At 32.2% G+C, this 22283-nt stretch overlaps 1 protein-coding gene across 2 annotated transcripts in view; it reads right to left on the reverse strand.

Moving 5' to 3' along the window:
* LOC143235006 (myotubularin-related protein 13-like) overlaps positions 1 to 22283 on the reverse strand; it is a 123225-nt gene that overhangs the window by 76989 nt on the left and 23953 nt on the right. For both annotated transcript variants that reach the window (XM_076472711.1, XM_076472710.1), the window contains exons 3-9: positions 20577 to 20843; positions 20164 to 20266; positions 18086 to 18202; positions 13894 to 14026; positions 10490 to 10598; positions 3635 to 3748; positions 2979 to 3056 (exon numbers count right to left, since the gene is read on the reverse strand). In XM_076472711.1, coding sequence (XP_076328826.1) covers positions 2979 to 3056; positions 3635 to 3748; positions 10490 to 10598; positions 13894 to 14026; positions 18086 to 18202; positions 20164 to 20266; positions 20577 to 20843 — 921 coding nt within the window. The remainder of the gene's footprint in view (positions 1 to 2978; positions 3057 to 3634; positions 3749 to 10489; positions 10599 to 13893; positions 14027 to 18085; positions 18203 to 20163; positions 20267 to 20576; positions 20844 to 22283) is intronic.

Consider the following 22283-nt stretch of genomic DNA (forward strand, 5'->3'; position numbering starts at 1 on the left):
AGTTATTATTAAATAAATATAGCTTAAAATTCTAAAAGTATTGTGAAGGGCAAAAGGAGTGAAACTGCAAAAACTGAGGCTAAACTATACTATATACATTTAACATTAGCTATGAATGTACAGAATTTATAGGACACACTCGAAGTATCTAGTTCATGGAAGTGGGAAATGATAATAAATAATATAATATAATTAAAATAACTTTGAAAAATAAACTGAATAACTTAATCACCTCTCATCAACACACCTTTGAAAAGTTACATTGTGGAACACCTGAGGTCCAACCAAACACCACCATAAAATTACCATTATTGTAAACTCTGGATAGAAATTTTAAAAACCAATTGCACTGCAAATTTTATAGACTTAGCATGCAATGTGAACAGCATAAAAGTATATGTATTCTAGAGGAAATATGTTACGAATCAAGAAATTATAAAATTACATTGTTCCTCAGTATGCAAATAAGTAGTACAAACCATTCTATATATAAACAGTATATCAAAAAATGACAGAGTTTTACTGTACTCCCAAATTCAAGTCATTATCCACAAATATATGATGATATTACAATAATACTACAAAATTCACCTGAAAGTGTACATTGTAGATCTCACTGAGTCTGACTGAACCCCAACAGAAATGTATCCTTACAGAAGGCTTATGGGTTAAAAATCCAATAAACATATTATTTACAGCAATTGTCAAACATGATTTTTATAAAATAAGACATTATGAGCAGTCATAACACAGAACACTTGTTGATGAATGAAATGCACATACATACCACAACAATGTTATAATCAACAGACCAGATGATACTGTACTACTATAATTAATGGATTTTCCTCTATAATAGCCTATATAGTGAAATAAACCTTTCACAGTTTGTTTCATTTTATAAACCTGTCCACAGAATATATTACAATCGAGCAAACTAAAGTTTTTGAGCTGGTTTGAATATTTTTTATAGATAACAGGATGCCAACAAGAGAAGATATAATTATACCAGTCAACATCAGTTTGAAACAACTCAAAGCTGATGATAATATTATAAAGGATACTATTCAGACAATGATAGCAAAATCACTTCTAATACAAAAAAATTTAAAAATAACCTGTATAATTATGAAATGAACTAACTTTGACTAATTAGAATTAATAAAAACACTGTAATTTCTAAAACAGATAAAGGAAGACAAATTGTTATATTTGACAAAATAAATAAAAAGAATAAAATTGGAAACCTTTTAAATGATAATTCATATAATGAAATAAGGAAAGACCCAATGAATGAAGTTTAAATAAAGTAAAACCAGTTGTAAAAATCTGTAGTACCTTAACAATGAATGAAAAAATTTTACAACATCCAAATTTATTTTACCTAATTTTATGCCCTTCTAAAGGTTAATAAAACTGTAAATACCATTCCATTCAATTGTTGATAACAAAGGATAATAAACATATTCATTTTCAAACCTCATGCTCTCATAGTTAAGAATTCATCTGAATTTATTAATAAGATTAAAATAATATAGAATAAAATGACTGATGAGTTTCTTTGTTGTAGTAACACTGTTCACAAATGTACCAATAGAAGAAAAGTGTTATGTTGTTTCAAAAATGGGTTACTAGCCAATAATTTTTTTTCACATCTAAAAGTATGATATAAATCTAATAAATATGTGTTTAACTAGTAGTTATTTTAAGGTTGGTAATGAAATTTACAAGCAGAATATAGGTCTCTCCATGTGGAGACCTTTATCACCTCCTATTAGGAAGAATTTTCATGTCTGATGTTGAAACTTAGACACCAGAATAAGTGAAAAAATCTGAGGTGTGGATATGTGAATGACATTGCTTGTGTAGCAGCATGACAATGCCATGTTAACTGATTTCTAGAAACATTGTAACTCTATTAGCCCCACAGTATAATTCACTTCAGAAGTCAAAGAAGAGGGTTGTCTGAATTTTTTGGATGTTTCTGTAAGAAAGGAAAAATGGATTTCTGTCTACTTCAACATACAGGTAGCCATTCTCAGCTGCTGTGCTGCTACATACAAGATGGTGTTACTTGTATTCACAACAATGTCATCAATTTCATCTTTTTTATGGGACTGTTAATGTCTCTATTTAATGAAGATCTAATATCAGAATTGAATTACTTAAAATATATATCAGACAGGATCTATAAAGATATTAATAAATTACAAATTTCTAATGTATCAAATTAAAGACAATAAGGTGAAAAAGGAAAGAAAACGTTTGCCATATTCTGAATCATTGTCAACAAAAATAAGTAATGTTTGTGAAAAATATGAGTTGTCAAACAACCTTTATTCATCAATTAAAATTAATATTAAAGGTGTGAAAGATAAGACTGAAGTGAAGAATAGATGTGGAATATATAAAAGTTCTTGTAGTTGCAATTTAAATTATATCATGTAAAAAAGTAGAACATAAAAAGGTTGTTCATAAATTAAAAACTAGAGGTTTGATCTTGATGGAATGTGATTTATTTGAATATATAGATAAAATATCCCATATTTCACTTGTCTCATGATGGAACATATTCAACTGAAACGTGTAGAGCTTTTTCGTTTCATATTGTTTTTAACCTTATATAATAAACTGTTGTGCATTTTAAAACTTGGAGTCATCAGCTGGTTTTATAAAACTATGTACAAGAACTACCAGTCTTGTACATGAAGAAATAATCTTTGCAGATTTATATTTAGATTTTTTTTTGTTTACCTGAAAAACAAACAGTCTCCATTTATGAAAAATGATTAACTGACTTGGGAAAAATGAGTGAATGAGCAAGACAACATATTACAATTCTCTTACAACTGGTATATAAAATGATTTAATTAAATATCAAACAGATATCAAAACTTGGTATTTCACTTTATAATTATATAAGTCAATGATACATTAGTGAGTAATTTTTAAAAGAAAAAGAAGAATATCTGAATCACCAGAATGTTTGGTAAAGAGGTTTTCTGCTGTTGTGGAGGAAAGGCATCATCAGCTGATAATAGTTCTGGCCGTAATACCTGTAATATAATAATAAAATATCTATATGCAGTTCACTAAATAATGCAAAAAACTCAAAACATACAGGCTGTAGGATAATTAATAATTACATGAAAAGTTTCTTAACATCTAATACTTATAATACAATATTAATATATATCTTATCATTTCATTTTGTCAGTGTCACTTTTCATGTATGATTTATTATATAATGTTCTGTAGCCAATTATGTTTGTAAAAGATACAATACATACATTAACAACTGCTTATAAGGCCTTTTATCGTAAGTAATGAAATAACTATCAATATCACAGTTAACAAAAATTCCACATATTTTTAAAATTTAAAAGAAATTAAAATAGTAAATAAGACAATAAGCTCAACAAATCTAGATTCCACTAGAGAAAAATGCATTACTAAAAATTAAATATTAGTGAAATGTGTTACATGCATTAGTAATTCTTGTTTTCAACTCAGTGGGATCACAACCATTAAAGGTTCTGCTTGGAAGAGCTTAACATTATGCATGTTATTAAAAACACCATTAAAATCAAAAAGGAAGTTTTATGCAACTAATTCAGCTATATTGAAAACCTACCATACATAGTTGTGTTTCCAACTGAGAATTTAGTGGTTCTGGTAACATTGGCACTGAAATGCATTCTGGGATAGTAACAGATCCACCATCAAGATCAACAGCTATTACGTCTAACTGAAAATATATCATCAAAATTACTGTTAACGTCAAAAGCAACTAGTTTCTCAAAAACATTGGATGGAAATAAAATGACATCATCACTCAGAATTTAAAGTTACAAAGTTACCTAGAGAATATTATTAAACTAATAAAGATAAATTAAATTTTTGTATCTCAGAATGATTGGTATGGGTATTAAGACTTTTACTGATAAGCTGAGAATGTTTCAACCTTCCTAGGTCATCTTCAGATTAACAAAGAGAGTTTGCAACTGACCATTGCTGGACACATCTCAGAGGGGAAAGTATAAATTGGTATAGGACTGTAGTGGGCATTGCAGTTGCATCCAACAGTGTTCTCTGCTTATCAATAAAAATATTAATACCCATACTAGCTATTCTAAGATATATTTTTATTTCAAGTAGGTTTCTCATCATCAAGAATTAAGTTGAATTTTAATAAGACCTCTTTATTAAGTACTAAATTTCATATTTACTTTACTCATGAAATAGAAAGTTCCACTAAATACAATAAAACACATGCATTTGAACCAACATCAAATAAGTATAATTACATTTGCTTAATATAATTGCATGTTTTTGCATGCAGATAAAATGTAGAATTTCACAATAAACAAGGATAATGATCAAAGATTCAATAGTGACTGATAAAATAACCACTTTTCCATCACTACTAAGTGCTGTAATAGTATAAAACTATAAAACAATTCCTATTTTAGAAAAACCTGATAAACAAGGTTACTACATTTTTATTAATTACAATTAATATTAATATTCCTGTTTTTCAACCAAGACAAACACTGAAAGCAAAAATAACTTCTTTATAAATAAAGCTTTTCAATGCTACATTACAATGTCTTTGAATTCATAACATTTAATAATTCATACAAAATATACATTTATACATTACACAAAATAAAACAAATATGATGAAACTTTGCCAAGCCTTGATTACAGGACCATAGTCCATGTACGGAATAGGCACAGAGGTGATAGTGTCAGAGCAGATAGATTTGGATGCCATGTCTGCAAGCACTTTCCCGCGAATACCAACGTGGCCTGGTATCCAGAAAAACTAGATAGAAGTCGATGTTAATGAGAAATAGGCAAGTCAGTTTTGAATATCAGCGAGAACAGGGTGTGAGCCAACGTGAAGCGATTCCATGGCCACTATAGAACTAAGAGAGTCAGTATAAATAGTGCAGTCGGAGTACTGCTCAGCTTCAATATGATCCAGGGCAAGAGATATGGCATACAGTTTAGCAGTGAACACAGAAACTGTAGAGGGGATTCTGCACGCAACCACCAAACCTCAACAAACCATGGCAGAGCCCACAGAGTCATCTGATTTTGAACCATCCGTATAAATTGGAATAGAAAGGGTGTTCGAAAGATGTTCAGTAAATAAAAGATGGTATATCCAATCAGGAGTATCTGCCTTTTTCAGATGACTTAAAGAAAGGTCACATTTGGAGGCTGTAATAAGCCATGAGGGGATGGGCTCACCAGCGGATTCTGCAATGTTTCCAAGGAAATACCCAATTCATCCAATTGCACCTAGATGCGAAGGCCAAAAGGAGCAATGTCAGATTATCTGTTCTGAAAAAGTAAGGCCCACTGAGGAAGAAAAACACATCCCCAAGTGGGATGCTTTGGTAAGGAGCAAAGTTTCAAAGAATACAGTAAAAACAGTTGCAAACGGCGAAGGTGCAGAGAAGGTTCGTGAGGTTCCACATATAAGCTCTGAACTGGGGAGGTGCGGAGTCGAAGTTCTTGATGATGAATGGGGTCTAGCATCTTTAAGGCCAAGGGTCTGGCAGAGCCATAGACCATTGACCCATAGTCGAGTTTTGAATGAATAAGAGCACGATATATCTTTAACATAGAACATCAATCCGCTCCCCAATTGGCAGTAGAGAGGACACGGAGCATGTTCAGAGCTCTTGTGCATTTGACCCTTAGCTGCTTTAAGTGTGGTATAAAAGTCAGCTTACAGTCAAAGATAAGCCCCAAGAACTTGGTCTCAGGGACCACTGACAGCAAAACTTCACCGATACGGAGTTCATGATCAGGGTGGATACCCTGTTGGCGGGCAAAAGTGCATGCAAACGGTTTTAGAGAAAGAAAAATTAAAGCCGTTCACCATAGTCCACTTCAGTACACGATTGAGGGAGGTTTGTAGTTGCCGCTCAATATATCTCATGTTCGATGAATGACACAAGATGTGAAAGTCGTCAACATAGAGCCCGTTTGCAACAGTGAATGGAGTTGTTCAGTAATGGCATTTATCTTTATACTGAAAAGTGTGACACTCAAAACACAGACCTGAGGGAACCCAAATTCCTGTACAAAAGAACAGGAAAGTGTCGAACCCACACAAACTTGGAATCTCCTGTCCATTAAAAATTTTCAATAAACATAGGTAAATGGCCACGTAACCCATATATATGGAGGTCTCGCAAAATGCCATACCTCCATGTTGTGTCATAAGCCTTCTCAATGTCAAAGAATATTGAAACAAGATGTTGGCATTTGAGAAAGGCTTCTCTGATTGATGTTTCAAGTCGAATTAGGTGGTCCGTGGTGGAATGCTGTCGTCGGAACCCACACTGGGTGAGAAAGAGGAAATTGTTTGATTCGAGGAACCAAACAAGACGAGCATTAACCATCCTCTCTAAGGTCTTACAGAGACAGCTCATCAAAGCAATTGAACAGTAGTGTGAAGAAATCTTGGGATTTTTCCCAGGTTTAGAGAAGGGTAAGATAATAGCCTGGCGCCAAGCATTAGGAAAAACATTCTCCTGCCAGATCCAGTTAAAAAACAAGTAGAAAAATATCAAAAGAAGCAAAAGAGAGATAGCGCAGCATGTCATAGTGTACATCATCATGTCCAACAGATGTACTGCCAGAACGATGAAGGGCCATTTTCAGTTACACCAGTGTAAATGGACAATTATAGTAAAAAAGACAGTCAGATCGAAAGGAAAGAGGTGAATGGCCAAGAAGGTGGAGGAACAAGCAGAAGTGCTAGATACCTGGCAAAAGCTTTCACCTAGAGTATCGGCGATGGTCTAGACATCAGCTACCTCTTGGCCATCAGAGAGCAAGATGGAGAGGGGGACAGAATTGTAGTGCCAACTGACCTTTCAAATCCTGTCCCATATGACCTTGGAATTGGTGGTAGAAGATATGCTAGTTGTGAACTTAATCCAAGATTCCTTCTGGCTTTGACGTCTAACCCACCGAGCATGTGCACAGGCCCGTTGGAAAGTGATGCGGTTCGAAAGTGTGGGATATCTACGGAAAGTATCCCAGGCCCATTTTTGAGCCTTCAATGCCAAGTGGCAAGCAGAATTCCACCATGGACGAGAATATCATGGAAAACGTGTCGAGGTTTTAGGAATACACTGAGCAGCTGCTTGTATAATACAGTCAGTTACCGCTGCCACACAGTTGTCTATTGATAGCTGATTCACGATGGCAGGATCAAGTTCTGCAAGAGCAGTGAAAGTCTGCCTGGTCCAGCTTCCACCTGGGCATGCAGGTAGGGTGGCATCAACCACGGCCAGTCACTCTCAAAAGTACAGGAAAATGATCACTGCCTAGTAGATTATTGTCAACCCTCCATGAAAAATGGGAAAATAATGAAGGGGAGCAAACCAAGAGATCAATAGCAGTAAAAGACTGACTAGGTGCATGAAAATAAGTGGAAGAGCCAGTATTGAAAAGAGAAAGATTGTGATCAGAGAACATACGTTCTACAGAGCGACCCCTCCTATCAATAACAGCACTTCCCCAGAGGGGATGATGTCTATTAAAGTCCCCCAGGTTTAGAAATGGAGACACCAACTGTTTAACGAGACCATCAAGGTCTAATTGATCATATGTCTTTCCAGGGGACAGGTAGAGAGAACAAACAGTGATCGTATGGCCCAAGGAAACACAGATAGCTACAGCCTCTAAGGGTATATTGAGTGACAAAAACAGGGTGGGCACATGCTGATCAACCAATAGTGCCACCCCTCCATGTTCTCGTCCATCACACAGCCTGTCATTTCTGTACAGAAAAAACTGCTGAATGGTGACTGTATCAGCAGGTTTTAGAAATGTTTCTTGAAAGGAAAGACATACAGGATGGTAGGAAGCAATCAGTGTTTTGATATCATCCAGATTAAAATGTAAACCTCGACAGTTCCATTGTATCAAAGTGGCCATTTTTAATGACGGGTAGGTGAAGTGAAGAACTCTTCTGTTTACGACCACATCTTTTTTCCTTACTGTTCTTATTCGGAGAAGGTCTATCAACCTCCATGGATCCTGCCCTGGGTTGATTGGGCAGGTCTTTGTTGGTGGAAGGGGATTCCAGTGACTGAGGACGCGAACGAATGATTGTTTTGCATCATGGGGTTGGAGAAAAGGATGTATCAGAAGAAATGTTTGTATTTGAAACAGAAGGATGCGGATCTTGAGGTTTGTTGGAATGTATGGGAGGAACAGAGATGGGTGTAGAAGTCAATTCATCAACCTTTTTAACCATGGAGGTCAAAAAGCTTTTCATTTGTTTTGAAAACGATTCTCTTGGAGGTACAGAGAGATCTGTCTGCACTCCCACTGTAGTTGTGGAACGAAGTGCAACAGCATATGTCCGAGATGGAGTGGCGGACAGCAATTTCCGAGCCTCAGGATAACTAATGTTATGAGTTATTTTCAAATGCTGCACCTCTTTTTCCTCCAACCATTTTGGGAAAGAACAAAAGTATAAAGGGTGGGAACCATTGCAGTTGACACAATGTGGGTCTGTGTGACACTCATAGGCATCGTGGTCCTTGCCACCACAACGAGCACATGTCAGGAAACCACGATAGGACGTCTCTGAGTGGCCAAACCTCTGACATTGGAAACATCGAAGAGAGTTTGGAATGTATGGCCGTACCCTGCAAATTAGATAACCTGCCTTGATGGTGGCAGGTGCACGTGGTATGTAAATGTTAAAACGAGGATATCTGTCAGCAGTGTAATTCCATCTTTGTGAGTGGAGATGCGCCTCACTGCAGAAACTCCTTGAGTGGAGAGACCAGCAAGAATCTCTGACTTGAAGACGTCCTTCAAGTCCCTCTCAACAATAACTCCTCGTGATGAATTCAAGGTAGCATGAGGGATAACCTCATTAGGTACATCCCCAATTGCCTTTGAATTCAAGAGGAGTTCACTGTGTTGGGATGTGGATGTTTCAACCAATATGTCTCCAGATCGAAGCTTCTTTACTGACTTTGGAGAACCAGCAAGTCCCTCTAGTCTCTTCTGAATAAAAAAGAGGGACATTTGCCCTGAAGGTTTTTCTGAAAGAGAATGTAATATAAGAAAATGGGGTACAGGTGTTACAAATGTTGAAGATTGCTCCTCAGAGTCTTCAAGATGTGGTCGTTTACCTATTGACTGTTTTTTCACTATTTTATTTAAATGTTTTGTTGGAGGATCCATAGGAAAAAAGGGAAATTTTGGTGTCCACTGACCCCACCCACCATGGAGCCCTACAAGGGGACGCACTACAATGTCATGCAAGGACACTGCAGCAACGTCAGGGTTTCGTGAGCACTATACCCAAACACCAGCATCAGACACAATGTCCACAACACTCATTGAGAACTTCCAACACTGGTACTTGGTTGACTCTAGCCCAAGTGGACCAGCCGATTGACCCAAGGGGAGCCACCCAAAGGCTGCCCGTCTACAGGAATTCAAGGCCAAAGTGGTGTGTTAGGGTTGGACCCCTCAACCACCAGGATCCTCTCCTCCCCTTTACGGGTTGCCACGCACGGCAAACACGTGGATGGATGTTTAGATCCCAGAGGAAGTAAACTGAAAGAACAAAACCTTCCTTGGGAGGTCCCCCTCACCACGAACAGGAATCCACACCGAGGGGCAATAGAAGAATACAATTATCTAATAATACTAAGACTCAAGACTGGTAGCTAATAATTTCTAAAACAGTGCAAATACATTCTGCAAACTAAACCTTAGTGCACGTAAAATCACACTCGTATGTTAAAATAAAGTTTATTATAATACAAGACATTAACATTCATGAGCCAATCACAAGTAGTAGACTGATCTCATTTCTCATGCATGAAGCTTGCATAGACTATTTGAGCAGCAACTGCCCAATAAACAGCAGACTACATGGACAATAAAGTGACACTGCAGTGTCAACAGATTTCTGTGTGACAGGACTGTGAAACAGGTGTTGGGGAAGTGTTGTACTCGTGTACCAGCAACTCAAATAGAACATATGAAGATAAAGGGAAGTATCATAAGACATAACCCACAATGCCTGAAATACATACTATTTCCCTTAACAGACTTTCACCCATTTTTTAAAACAGTTAGAACTCTAAATTCGGGAAATATTCACACAAAAGTCTAATGTGTAATTTTAAATAAGATACTATATAAAATATTTAGTGAAGTTAAAACATTCTTTCCACCTATAAATTCCAACAACAGAATTGCTCATTTCACCCTTACCTATGATACAGTTAATCCTTTAATACTTTGTCTTAGTAACTTGGTTTAGCTAGTATCATACTATAAAAACTTTTTGAAGTTCTACTCAGTTAAGAAACTGAATATTAATTACTACTACTTTGAGAAAATAATTAAAATTATAAGCTCAAAGTAGCTTTTGTAACATTTAATGAATTATATATCAAAATCTGATCAGACATCTACAACTTACCAAATCAACAATTTCTCCCTTAAGAGATGAGTGGACACCCATAATGAAAGGTGTTGGCGTGCTGAGAACTTCAAGTAAAGCAGCAGGTAAAAGTGGGATGTACACATGGCTAAAGAATCATTAAAATCTGAATCATTTCCTTTTTTCATTTTGAGCAAAGCAGTTACAAAAATAAGCCATTAAATCTTAAATGGTGGTTTATACATGTACTGTGACTAATGAATATATATCATGATAAGACTTAGGATATTACAGAGAATTACCAGAGCAATGCTTCCAAACAAACTGTACCACATACATTAACAAGAAATTGTCATTATTATCAAGAAGCAATAAAATTATTTACTAAAATTACCTGCAAATGGAACAAAATTGATTATAACATCAGCATTTTGAAACATAGTTTAAGATATAAACCAGAACAAATGTATACAAGCAATTTCACAATATAATAACAATATGGTCAATGACTTGGAAACAGCAATATCTAACATGCTAAGCAAGGATCTACCAGAGCTACAAAATAAAATAATTTCAACTTTGAATTCATTTACTGATATCACCATCCATTTATAATGCACCTATATTATTATGTTTTACCTAACTGAGCACATGTGGTACATGTAACCAATGATAAAGTAGAGCAATCATTAAGTTAAAACTAAAAAGAATGTCATTTCTGATAAAAAAAAAATATATAAACATGTTAGATCTGTTGCATCACACAGTGGTGTTCTTTATAGTTGGCCTAAACTACATTAAAAAGGTGTACCAATTAGAACTATTGTACTTAAGAAATGAATGCACAGTTATAAATAAGCTACATTCTTAAGGAAGTTGCTACTTTCATTTAAAAAGAATGATTTTACCAATAAATATTCCTTTGATACCTCTAATTAAATTCATGAAATTTGATTAATCTGTATATGTCATCACTTTTGGCATTAAGTTCTCATAAACTAACATTCGACTGGAGGAAGTATTCAAATTAAGTAGTGACTCATTATTTTCTGATGACACCAAGATTAACATCTTGAGAAAAAAATCAATCTATGAAACTAACTGAAAATATTACAAAAGAATCTCATTTTATATGCAATAATATGATATATGATCAAACTGTTGGTGTGTCCATGGACTCACCACTTGTTCTCATGTTAGCTATTTATTGTTGTCTTATCACAAAACTAATTGGTTACAGTCCTGTCCATCAGAATTTAAACTTTTATTTTATAAGAGATACACTGATAACAGTTTTATTTTACTCAGTTAATAAATCCATGTCAAAAATTTAAGATTATATAAATTCTAAACACAGAAATATCAAGTTTACAGTTAAGAACAAAAATAATCTATATTATTTTAGATCCTGAGTTTATCAACCAGAACAACAGGCTCAAGACCAGATAGATACTACACAAACCAACATTTTCTAACCTGTAGCACCTTTTTGGAACAGTCATACCTGATTGTTACAAAATTTATAAATATTCTAATTGATACATTCATTAGCTCTTATTGTTATTTTCCTGATGAAGTTACATGATTAAAAAATATGCAACTCAACTGAAGTAACAAACTGAACAATATTCATCACCTAATCTATGTGTCTCGAATGCAGCTGAGATGTACTTTCTAATTAATCTGGATCTTGTCAGACACCAATTGAATCTCCTCATTTTGGATAGTGCTTATGGATTTCTTGTGTGGCAATTCCTTTAAAACACTCTTTTTTGAAAGGATAAAACACAGCCAAATATTCAATAAAGTTGTAGAAGTTTCCTTTTCTAGGTGATAGACTTGTATTATTTCCTTGAAGAGCTATCAGCTCTTATCAATATAATAAGTCATTTAAGTAGTTTTCTAACGCTGCCTCTCTTGTTTAGTCAGAGGTGGATTTTCTGCACCAATTGTACAGTTTATTTTCAGTCAACATTCTAAACCTTTCCATTATCAAAATGTCTCCAGATAATCTGCAACTCTTGTGTTGACTTGGAAGTGACAAACGTTTCTTTTTATTTGAATAGTAACAAGCACACTTTTAGCTGGATCACCCCAAATAAAACATGCATGCATTTTCACATTATCTCATCTTTTCCCAATTTGAATTAGCTTTATCATGAAAAATTGTAGTTTCTTCATTTTCTGAGACCAGTTGGAACATTGGTATTTTTACTAAAATAGTTTTAGTAGCAATATCTTTTTGACTTATTAAACTGAAGGTTTCTTTACTATATTTCAGTTTGTCACATTACAAAAACTAACAAAAAAAAGGTGTGTCTCACAGTCCACTCACACACAAGTCCATAGGTATTGAAATCCAAAACCTTACTGGTGTGTATTTGCATGGAATAGCATGAATACCTAATTATTTCTCCTGCTGTTTGAGGTATACTATGGTTAAACAGATATGTACACCAAACTGATCTATATTCCTTTGTTTTCTAATGCAATTGAGCATCCATACCTATGAAATTCTAAATCTTGAAGTTGAGCATATTTTGATGGTCCAAGCATAGATATATTTTGTTTGTTTGAAATTAAGCACAAGGTTACACAAAGGGTTATCTGTGGTCTGCCCACCAGAGGTACTGAAACCCTATTTCTAACATTGTGAGTCCAGAGACATATTGTTGTACCAATTGCAGCAATATATCTTGAGTCAAAAACATTTTATATGTGACCTTCCCAAAACTGATAGTTTTATTTTGACATCATGCTACCTACAAAATGTAGTTTTGATACATTAGGTTACACTGTGAATTTATATCATATGACTTGATAAGTTGCATATTAAAAATCATGTTACTATAATATTTCCAATTCTCTGAACAAACAGCATTATGTTTCAAAATGTTAAGACTGTTAGAAAGTTATATTTCAATACTTATGGCATATTATCAAAAATTGACATTATTTGTGCCATAAATAGTGAAAATTGAACTTCTAAATTCATTATTTCCTTTCTATCCTACATGTGAAAAACCTATTCAGAGCAGGGTTACCAAAATTGATAATCATCTTTTTTTGTATTGCACTACAGCTAATAACATTCAAAATAATTTTAAATTTAAATGTAGTATTTTAATTATTTTATTTTTAATTGCAATAACATTTTTAAGGAAGGAGGAAATGTAAAAAGAGCTTAAAATTCACAATATTTAAAGGTATATAATAAATCCATTTCTTGCATTCTATTCTTAAAAAAAAAAAAAGAGACTTACCAAATTTTACGTTTATATCCAGAGAAAGAAACATGTTAAGGATAAAAGTGACTGGTAAGGAAAAGTCAAGGTTCAGACAAAACATGATAAGGTAGAAAAGGGTTTATCTAACAAACAGTTAACATTTAGCACTTACACAACTGTAAAATAGATTAATAAACTAAAACATTCAAACATTACCTGTATTTAAAGGGGTACATGAGTGAGATTAATGCATGGCAAGCTTCAGTTAACCTTGTGTAGCTTCTAGATTGAAAGAGAATCTTGTGTTCTGTCATAGTAGCACAAAAAAGTGTGACTACATTGTGGATACCTAAAAAAATTATAACAAACATTAATTATACACAAATATTTAAATATTAAAACAGAAAATTTACAATTAACTACAATATTTCAGACATGGTATTTACACATATATTTATTGCTTTCATTTTTTAGTTTCATAGTGCTTTCTAATTTTGCATTTAAATGTGAATTGCATTTAACATATTCAATTTTTCGAGGTTCAAAATTTGACATGCAAACTGAAGAATAAAACTTTGAATACATTTCGCATATGTGTACAATAAGACTAATCATTTACAGTTTTAATAAGAAAGTCATTTATGGTTAAAACCAGATTACCAAATTCATTTGATTTTACATCAAAATGTGACACAAGGCATTCAACAACAAAAACATATTAAAAAAAAACTTATTTTTTGAAATCTCAAACTAAGTCTTACCAGAATACATATATAGATATTAAGTAAGAATTATGGTACCAAAATAAGATTTAAGCACCTTAACAGTAAATATATTCTCCTTTTCAAGAAGAAAAAAATGATTTTCTTTCATAGTTTTAGCAGGGATTTTATGTCACAGGATCTGGATTAGCATGCTTAATATCATTTTTTTTATTATTATTACAATATTTCAGTGTTCTTAAAAAGAAACTTTCAAAACCACACTTTTTGTTCCAGTATTATAATAACTTCAAGATCACAATACCTGGATCATTATTTTCAGTCTAATGTACTGGTTTAAAGAATTTAACTTATAGGAATTAGCCCATGTTCATGTACACCACTTTAAAACATCAGATCTTAGGGTTTGGGATCATGTTTCCATATATTAGTTTAAGAAATTTAAACCACAGGGCATTCTTCATCACACCCTAGTACTCTTAACTACACAAAGAAAAATGATCAATATGGTCCAGATCACCATAGACATCCAAATTTATAATACATCAACACCAAAAATACAGATTTGTTATTAAATGCTGATCTTTCCTTTGCTTTATATACAGCAACTTGTGAGTAATGTGGACAGAAATAACAAAATCAAATTCATAAAATTCAACACAAAACTATGCACAATTGGCACTTGAGCATTTCCTTTGTCATTCCCTCTATAATCAAATGTGCACAAGAACATTATTTTGACAAATACTAAAATGTGCTATTCTGCTCAGTATTATTAAAAGTACCTGGAAATGGAATGTACATATACAACTGGGTTTGGTGCTGCAGTTCATCTTACTCAGAACTTATGATTAAAGATAGTGTTGTAACTATGCATTAACATATCAGTAGCCAAGATCATACTCCTAAAACTAACTAAAATAGATGGAGGAAAGTTATTTATAGTTTAATGCTCTGTGACAAAAAGAGGAAAGTGTTTATATCTTACCACCCACCTACTAGAATGGTCAAAGCACATCAAAGGACCTGATGCATTTGTTGCATAAAATTTTAAAAACTAAATACTTTTAATAGCATAAAAAAATTATTTGTCAAATTATTACTTTGCTATTCAAATAAATTATCATGTAAAGTTGAGTAATGCAATACAGTCAGATAGCAAGAGTGAGAAGTAACCTATATAAGACCAACAAATATACAACTAAACCACTGTATAAACTAATAATTGTGCACCTGCATGGCAAATTTATTGAATGCTTGATAAAATGTTACATTAGCACTTCAGTAAAATGTTATATTAAAATTTTACTAAAATATTTATGCAATGGCTTTGAATTAAAACCCCCAAATCCAAATTATTTGAAAATGATGACCATCCATCAGCATATTCCTAAAAGTGGCATTTGCTGTACAACTAATTTAACTAGCAATTTGGCAAAAGAATTCTAAGAAATCTGTTCAGATAGTGGTAAAATTAAAAAAAAAAATACATTCAATTACAATTATATACACAAAAAAACATGTTGCATGAAATATCCAACTAAATAACATACCTGTTTGGAAAAAGAAAAAATACACAAAGACACATTGAAGAATACCAAAAAGAACCAAATAATGTCTGAATTTATTTTGGTAGAACACTTTGAATAACAAACAACAAGGTTAATCTATTCATGTTTTTCTATAATAAGTGATAAGATGTTACCTTTTTTTTTCAATTAATGCAAATGTGTGTCAGGCTAGAGAACACAAAACCTGAGAGTATATTTATTCAAATGTTCACAAGCCACAAAAAATTTACATTGCTGCATACTTACATGCTTGACTGTCTGAATCTGTGAGTTTTTTTAATATTTAGTGATCGTAGCATACTGAATTTCTTTTTATTTAAACATGTATCTGTGGGTGAAGGGCAGTACTCTCAAGTACCAACAACAAGAGGAAAGCTTTGAACATAACTTTAATATAAAGTGACAAATAAGTGAATAAAATCATCAGTTAAATGCTGTCAGCATTTAGGATTTTAATCCATTCAAGTTACTTCTTAAAAAAGTGAGTTCCTCATATAAAGTTTAGAATATCAATGTAGAAATTAGTGTGGAAAAAAAAATTACTAAATTTTAGTCACTAATTTCTATTGTACATCTCCAACTTATCTTCCAACAACAAAAACATATTAAAAAAAAACTTATTTTTTTGATATTTCAAACAAATATACAACTAAACCACTGTTTAAACTAATAATTGTGCACCTGCATGGTGTTACAGGCAATGTGCTACTTAGTGGTGGCTGTAATGCTTGCCTGTCGTCTGTCACCTGCTCCTATTGAGAATCGTACTTGAGGTCCACCTAAGACAAGAGAGAAGAAGTTGGTCATCATACCTACCACCAACTCTTGGGCTATTCTTTTCACCAACGAATAGTGGGACTGAACATAACATCACAATGCCCCCAAGGCTGAAAGGGTGAGCATGTTTGATGTAACGGAGATTAAAACCCAAAACTCTAAGATTACGAGTTGAGCTCCTTAACCACCTGGCCATGCCAGGCCCGAATTTCTTTTGATGAAATCGTCTTTATCAATCAAAATCACTTTATTAGTTATCAAATTTCAATCACAAACAAGACAATGTATGTGTTCCAAGGCAGGAAAAGAAACAGTCTGTTACAAAAATAATCACACATTTAAGATAGAACTTCAAAAACATCTTTAATCATCCTGAAAGACACAAGTACAGTTGTAATTGCTACATATTTGCAAAGTGCATCCACTGAAATGAAACTACAAGAACAATTTTAAAGTAACAAAAGAATACAGCATGCCACAATATTATAATCAATGATGTTTGTGATGCACTTATTTATGCTAACACCACAATGACTCCATTTTTGCAAATCAGTGATTTGCTACAGAAATGAATAATTTCTTCAAAAATGGTACAATGAGATTACTAGTGATAGGAAATTCTGACCTAATAGTTCTATTCCAAGACAAGTGAAACACTTGAAATGGTAAATGTTGTTACAAACTTGTTTACATGACTGTTTACTGAAAAGATTCACTGCATAATTAAAGCACACTGACACAAGAGATCTTCACATAACAAATGTTTCCACATTCCATGTAAGTATGGAAATTCAGAACCACAGTCAATATTAATTATACTTCTGGTAAGACATTAACATTAGACCTATTAAATGTTTTACCACAAGATCCTTTACTTACTCCCTTAGGTATTTTCAACAATTAGAAGAGTGTATAATATTATTTCATCCACATTATATTTCCCATATCTATTGTCAAAAATGCCTTTCAGTCAATTAAGAGCTCAATTAACAGTTGGGACATAACAAATACTGCAGTGTTTGGAGCACTATTTATACAATCTACTTGTTACAATAACAATTGTTATGGTGTTAATTGCACTTGTCATAAGACATTAGTATCAGATCTGTTATATTTTTTTAATACTATATTCTTCTTTACCTTGTCCCTTCTGAATTTTTAATAATTAGAAGAGTATATAATTAGGTTTCTTCAATGCCACTATGTTTACCACATCCATTACACATAGCATGTTGTTTACAGTTGTAAAATATGTATTCCTTGAATCTTGTTAAAATATCAACACTATATTAAGTTAAAAGAAATAGCGTATTTTCTGTCTATTATAAACAAATCTACCTAGTTGTTCGAATAGCTGATATACAGTAGTATGTGTTACAGGCAATGTGCTACTTAATGGTGGCTGTAATGCTTGTCTGTCACCTGCTCCTATTGAGAATCGTACTTGAGGTCCACCTAAATAATAAAATTGCTTCAAGTAAATGTTAAACAGTAAACAAAATATAGCATTTCATATATACTAAGAATGATATTTTTGCTTTAAAATAAAAATTGAAGTGCTCAAAACTATTACATTTAAGATTGAAGTTTTTTGAAAGAAATACAAAAAAATAAAATTAGCAACAAAAGATCTAATTTTTAAGGAATATAAAACTTAATCCAGTGCAGTCTCATATATAAACACAGTTTAATCCTTTCACTGATTAGAGGATTGTTATTTCTAAACTGGCTGACAATTCTACTAGCCAATAGTAACTATGTCAAATGAGGAAAAATATTAAACAATTTTTATATGACACGACTAATCAAATAACTTTTAGCAAAAGAAACAAACCACCATCAAACAAAATTTATAACAGCGTGACATAAGTTTTTTTTTTAATGAAACCTTTTGAGTGTAAATAAGTTTGGATATTAGAAACCACAATGATGCTCATAAAATTCCCTCAACTAACAAATAATAATTATAAAGAATTTAATAAGACTGTCTGAAACATTTAGAGACCTCATTTAATACTTTAAAAAATAATATGACTGCAGTTTTAATTTAGTCAGTTCTTTGTATCTTAACAGACTAATGTAAAAAAAGTACTTACTCTGTCAGATTATGTAAGGAGATAAAATATAAACTTAAAAGGGCTTGCCAACCAATAAAATATATACAAATAATAACAAAATTCAACAATGTGGAACTTATATAGTTATATAGTTATCTGACACAAAAGTAAGTATGAGAAAATGGAAAATTTAAACAAAAACAAAAGAACTGTATTTCACAAATAAACATACTTATCAACTACAGTGTACAAGCTAAGAAACAGTTAATTTTATTCAATGCTAACTCTGATATGTTTTAGTACTGCCTTTTGTTATTTTAAACAGAACTGTTTCAAGTCAGTTTATTTTTTATTCACAGATACTGCTTAAGGGTAGCAACTTCATACAAAATTAATGACACTTTATATAAATGATTCTTTTATTAAAAACAATGAAAAAGAGACAAATTTATATCAACATTTTTTATCTGGGTTTCAAAAATACTTGGCAGGTAACAAAAATTAAATTATTTGGTAAGCAAGATATTTCTCTCAGAGATGATTTGCTAAATTATGTGTATGCGTGTGTATACACAGTCATATTAAAAGTATTTTATAAAACTTGAACAATTTTTACAAATACAGTCACTTTAAAAACACAAATGGATTTAGATGAATAATTTTAATCTTAAAATTCACAAGTTTTCATACATGATTTTTAAGTGGCTATTTCTACCTACTGTATACTGAAATAATGGTGCTCTGGTTCTGAAAAAGTTAATGTATCATCAAGAAAATACGAATCTCAAAAGTAACAAACATAAATAATTAATGGTTTCAGTGAAAATTATTACTTAAAAATATACTTACAAATGTACAGAAATTATAATAAATACCATTTCTGCCTTCTTAGACTGATTAATTTCTTTAAAATATAGGCTCTTTTGGATTAAACTGAAATCTAAAAATCAACTTTTTCTTTAGCAAAACTTTTTTTCAAACTAAATCATATCAACTAACATTTAAGGGGTATTTAAATCACTTCTCAACATTTAACACCCTAAATTAATTTAGATATGTGAATATTATGGCAATGCACATAATGTGTTATTTGTTATATGCTGCATTAAATTTCTACCTAAGAATTATGTTTTCATTCCATTTTTAATGGAAAGAAATTGGATCACATTAACTGTTTTTTTTCTATGTCATAAGTTAAAGCACATTATGAACATTAATTGAAAAGAAAAATTGATTTTCTGTTTGCTTAACTTTTTTTTATCATACTTTGAAAGCAGCATGTGGAACAAAAACAAAGTGTTAAATACTTTAAAGTAATGTAATACAGACTAACAGGATGTTAGGCTTAAGTTTACTTACCAGGTGGAGGAACTTGAACACAACCTAAAATATTTCCAATGAGAGTTTCCATCTGAACTGCCATATTTTCTATGTACACACTGTATATAATACCCAAACAGTTCTGGAAAAATCAAAGAATATTTAATTTGTTTTTCCACAACTTTATGTAATGTCCTAAACCCAATACAAAATTTTCTCTAACACAATGTGTATTCTATTTCAGTTAATTGCAAAAAATGCTTACTATTTACCAAATTAATTTATTTTGATATATCTATAAAGATCTACCATGTGAGTGGCCTAAGGTGTCTGAATATCATGTTAAAAGATAACAACTACAAAAAAAAAAATATATATATATATATATATATAAACCAAAATAATCAGCTTCAATCAACAGTACATTTACATTTAAAAAGATTTTTACTCACTCTGAATGAAGTGAAATAGTCCAGGCTGGAGACAAGTACCAAACATTTTGGGGCATACATGATGGAATGGTGTTGAACATTTGAAGATTCTAATGCTTCTTCCTCACCTTCTTCATCTGGTGGTTTGCTTGGAGTTATGGCCACAGGTTCATTGAAAGAAAGACATGCACAGTAGTGACGGTTAGCATCAATGTCCGTTAGAACAGATACAAAAAAAGTGGGCTGTTGACGAGTGGTGGAGAGACTCCATCCTTGTGGTTGACAAAACTAAGGCAAACAATATAGATATCATATAAGATTATGTCTAGTTTAAATCAACAAGAGAAAACTTCCCACACTATTAATGCTTCTCATGTTCCACAGATGCAAGCTACAAATACTAATGTTATTAGAATGCTTAGTTCATCACTCAATCTATTTCACTCATAACACCTCAATACTACAACAACTGTTATGTATTATAAGTTATCTTGGACGAGTCTCTGATTTATTATGTTACATATGTTAGGTATTATGATTTCAAACAGCCAGAAACTTTAACTATAATTTAGAAGTTAACTGAATGTTGATGTGTATCAAATTTCTGATATCTGCCAACAAGATTATTTGATACACACAATTTTCTTTCTTATCATAAATATATTTTAAAATACAAACAACAAAACAATTTAAAATACATATATTTTAACATAGCAAACTGTGTATCAGTCTTATGGGCAATTATCATAAATCTGGTATATATCGACGTTCAATTAACTTCTTAATTAAGATTTTCAGCTATATGAAATCGTAATACCTAACATATGTAACATAATAAATTAGAGACTTATCTGAGATAAACTGTAATACTTAACATAATACAATGCACTGACATATTTTTATATCCAATTACAAACTTTTAACCAAATTTTTTATCATGCCAAATGTATGTACACACAAACACGTTTATATGTGTAAGTATTCTGTCTTAAATACATTAGTGAACCAAGGAAGCTTTCACTGATACCATAACAATTAATAATGGAAACCAACAAATCAGGAAACATCCTTTTTCATTGTACTTAATTATAACTGTTGACCAGATGAATGATAATTGGTCAACAGCATCTAACACCCATGTATAATAAAAAGATATTATAAAATGAGATTGTTACCAGTGTTTGAGCAGTGCTTCTCTTATATTTTTGCATAAAGCCATCAGAATTTTATCTTTACTTTCTCATTTAATACTTATTTACTGAAGTAACATTTCAACAGTTTCTACCTAGTACCTCAAAAGTCTCTACTCATGCTGAATAAATTACTTATAATTGATTTATTTGATTTATTTTTCATATAAATAAAAATATATATAATGTATGACTAGACCTTCAAAAATAAGTAGAATTTTTGTTATGTTTTTGGGAGAGACAAGTCAGTTATTTCATGAAAAACAATTCACTGGTAAGATAATACAACATTTGCAAGAGACTAGAAAAGTAGCTAATAAACCTCATACTCATTATCCTCACTTTCACACAACTTTAACAACTGTTAAAGTAAAGATTAATAATGAATTCAGGCCTATGAGTATGGACTTTTGAAGAATCTTGTGCACTGTATTGGTTTTCCATGATCTTTGCTTTTTGTACCACAAGGTCCTCCTTGTCAACTGTAAAGTAGAACTTAGTTTAGGCATGCCAGGTTCCATACATTTTGGGCTCACTG

Source organism: Tachypleus tridentatus, chromosome 12 (genome assembly GCF_004210375.1).
Source record: "Tachypleus tridentatus isolate NWPU-2018 chromosome 12, ASM421037v1, whole genome shotgun sequence".
Classification (NCBI taxonomy): Eukaryota; Metazoa; Arthropoda; class Merostomata; order Xiphosura; family Limulidae; genus Tachypleus; species Tachypleus tridentatus.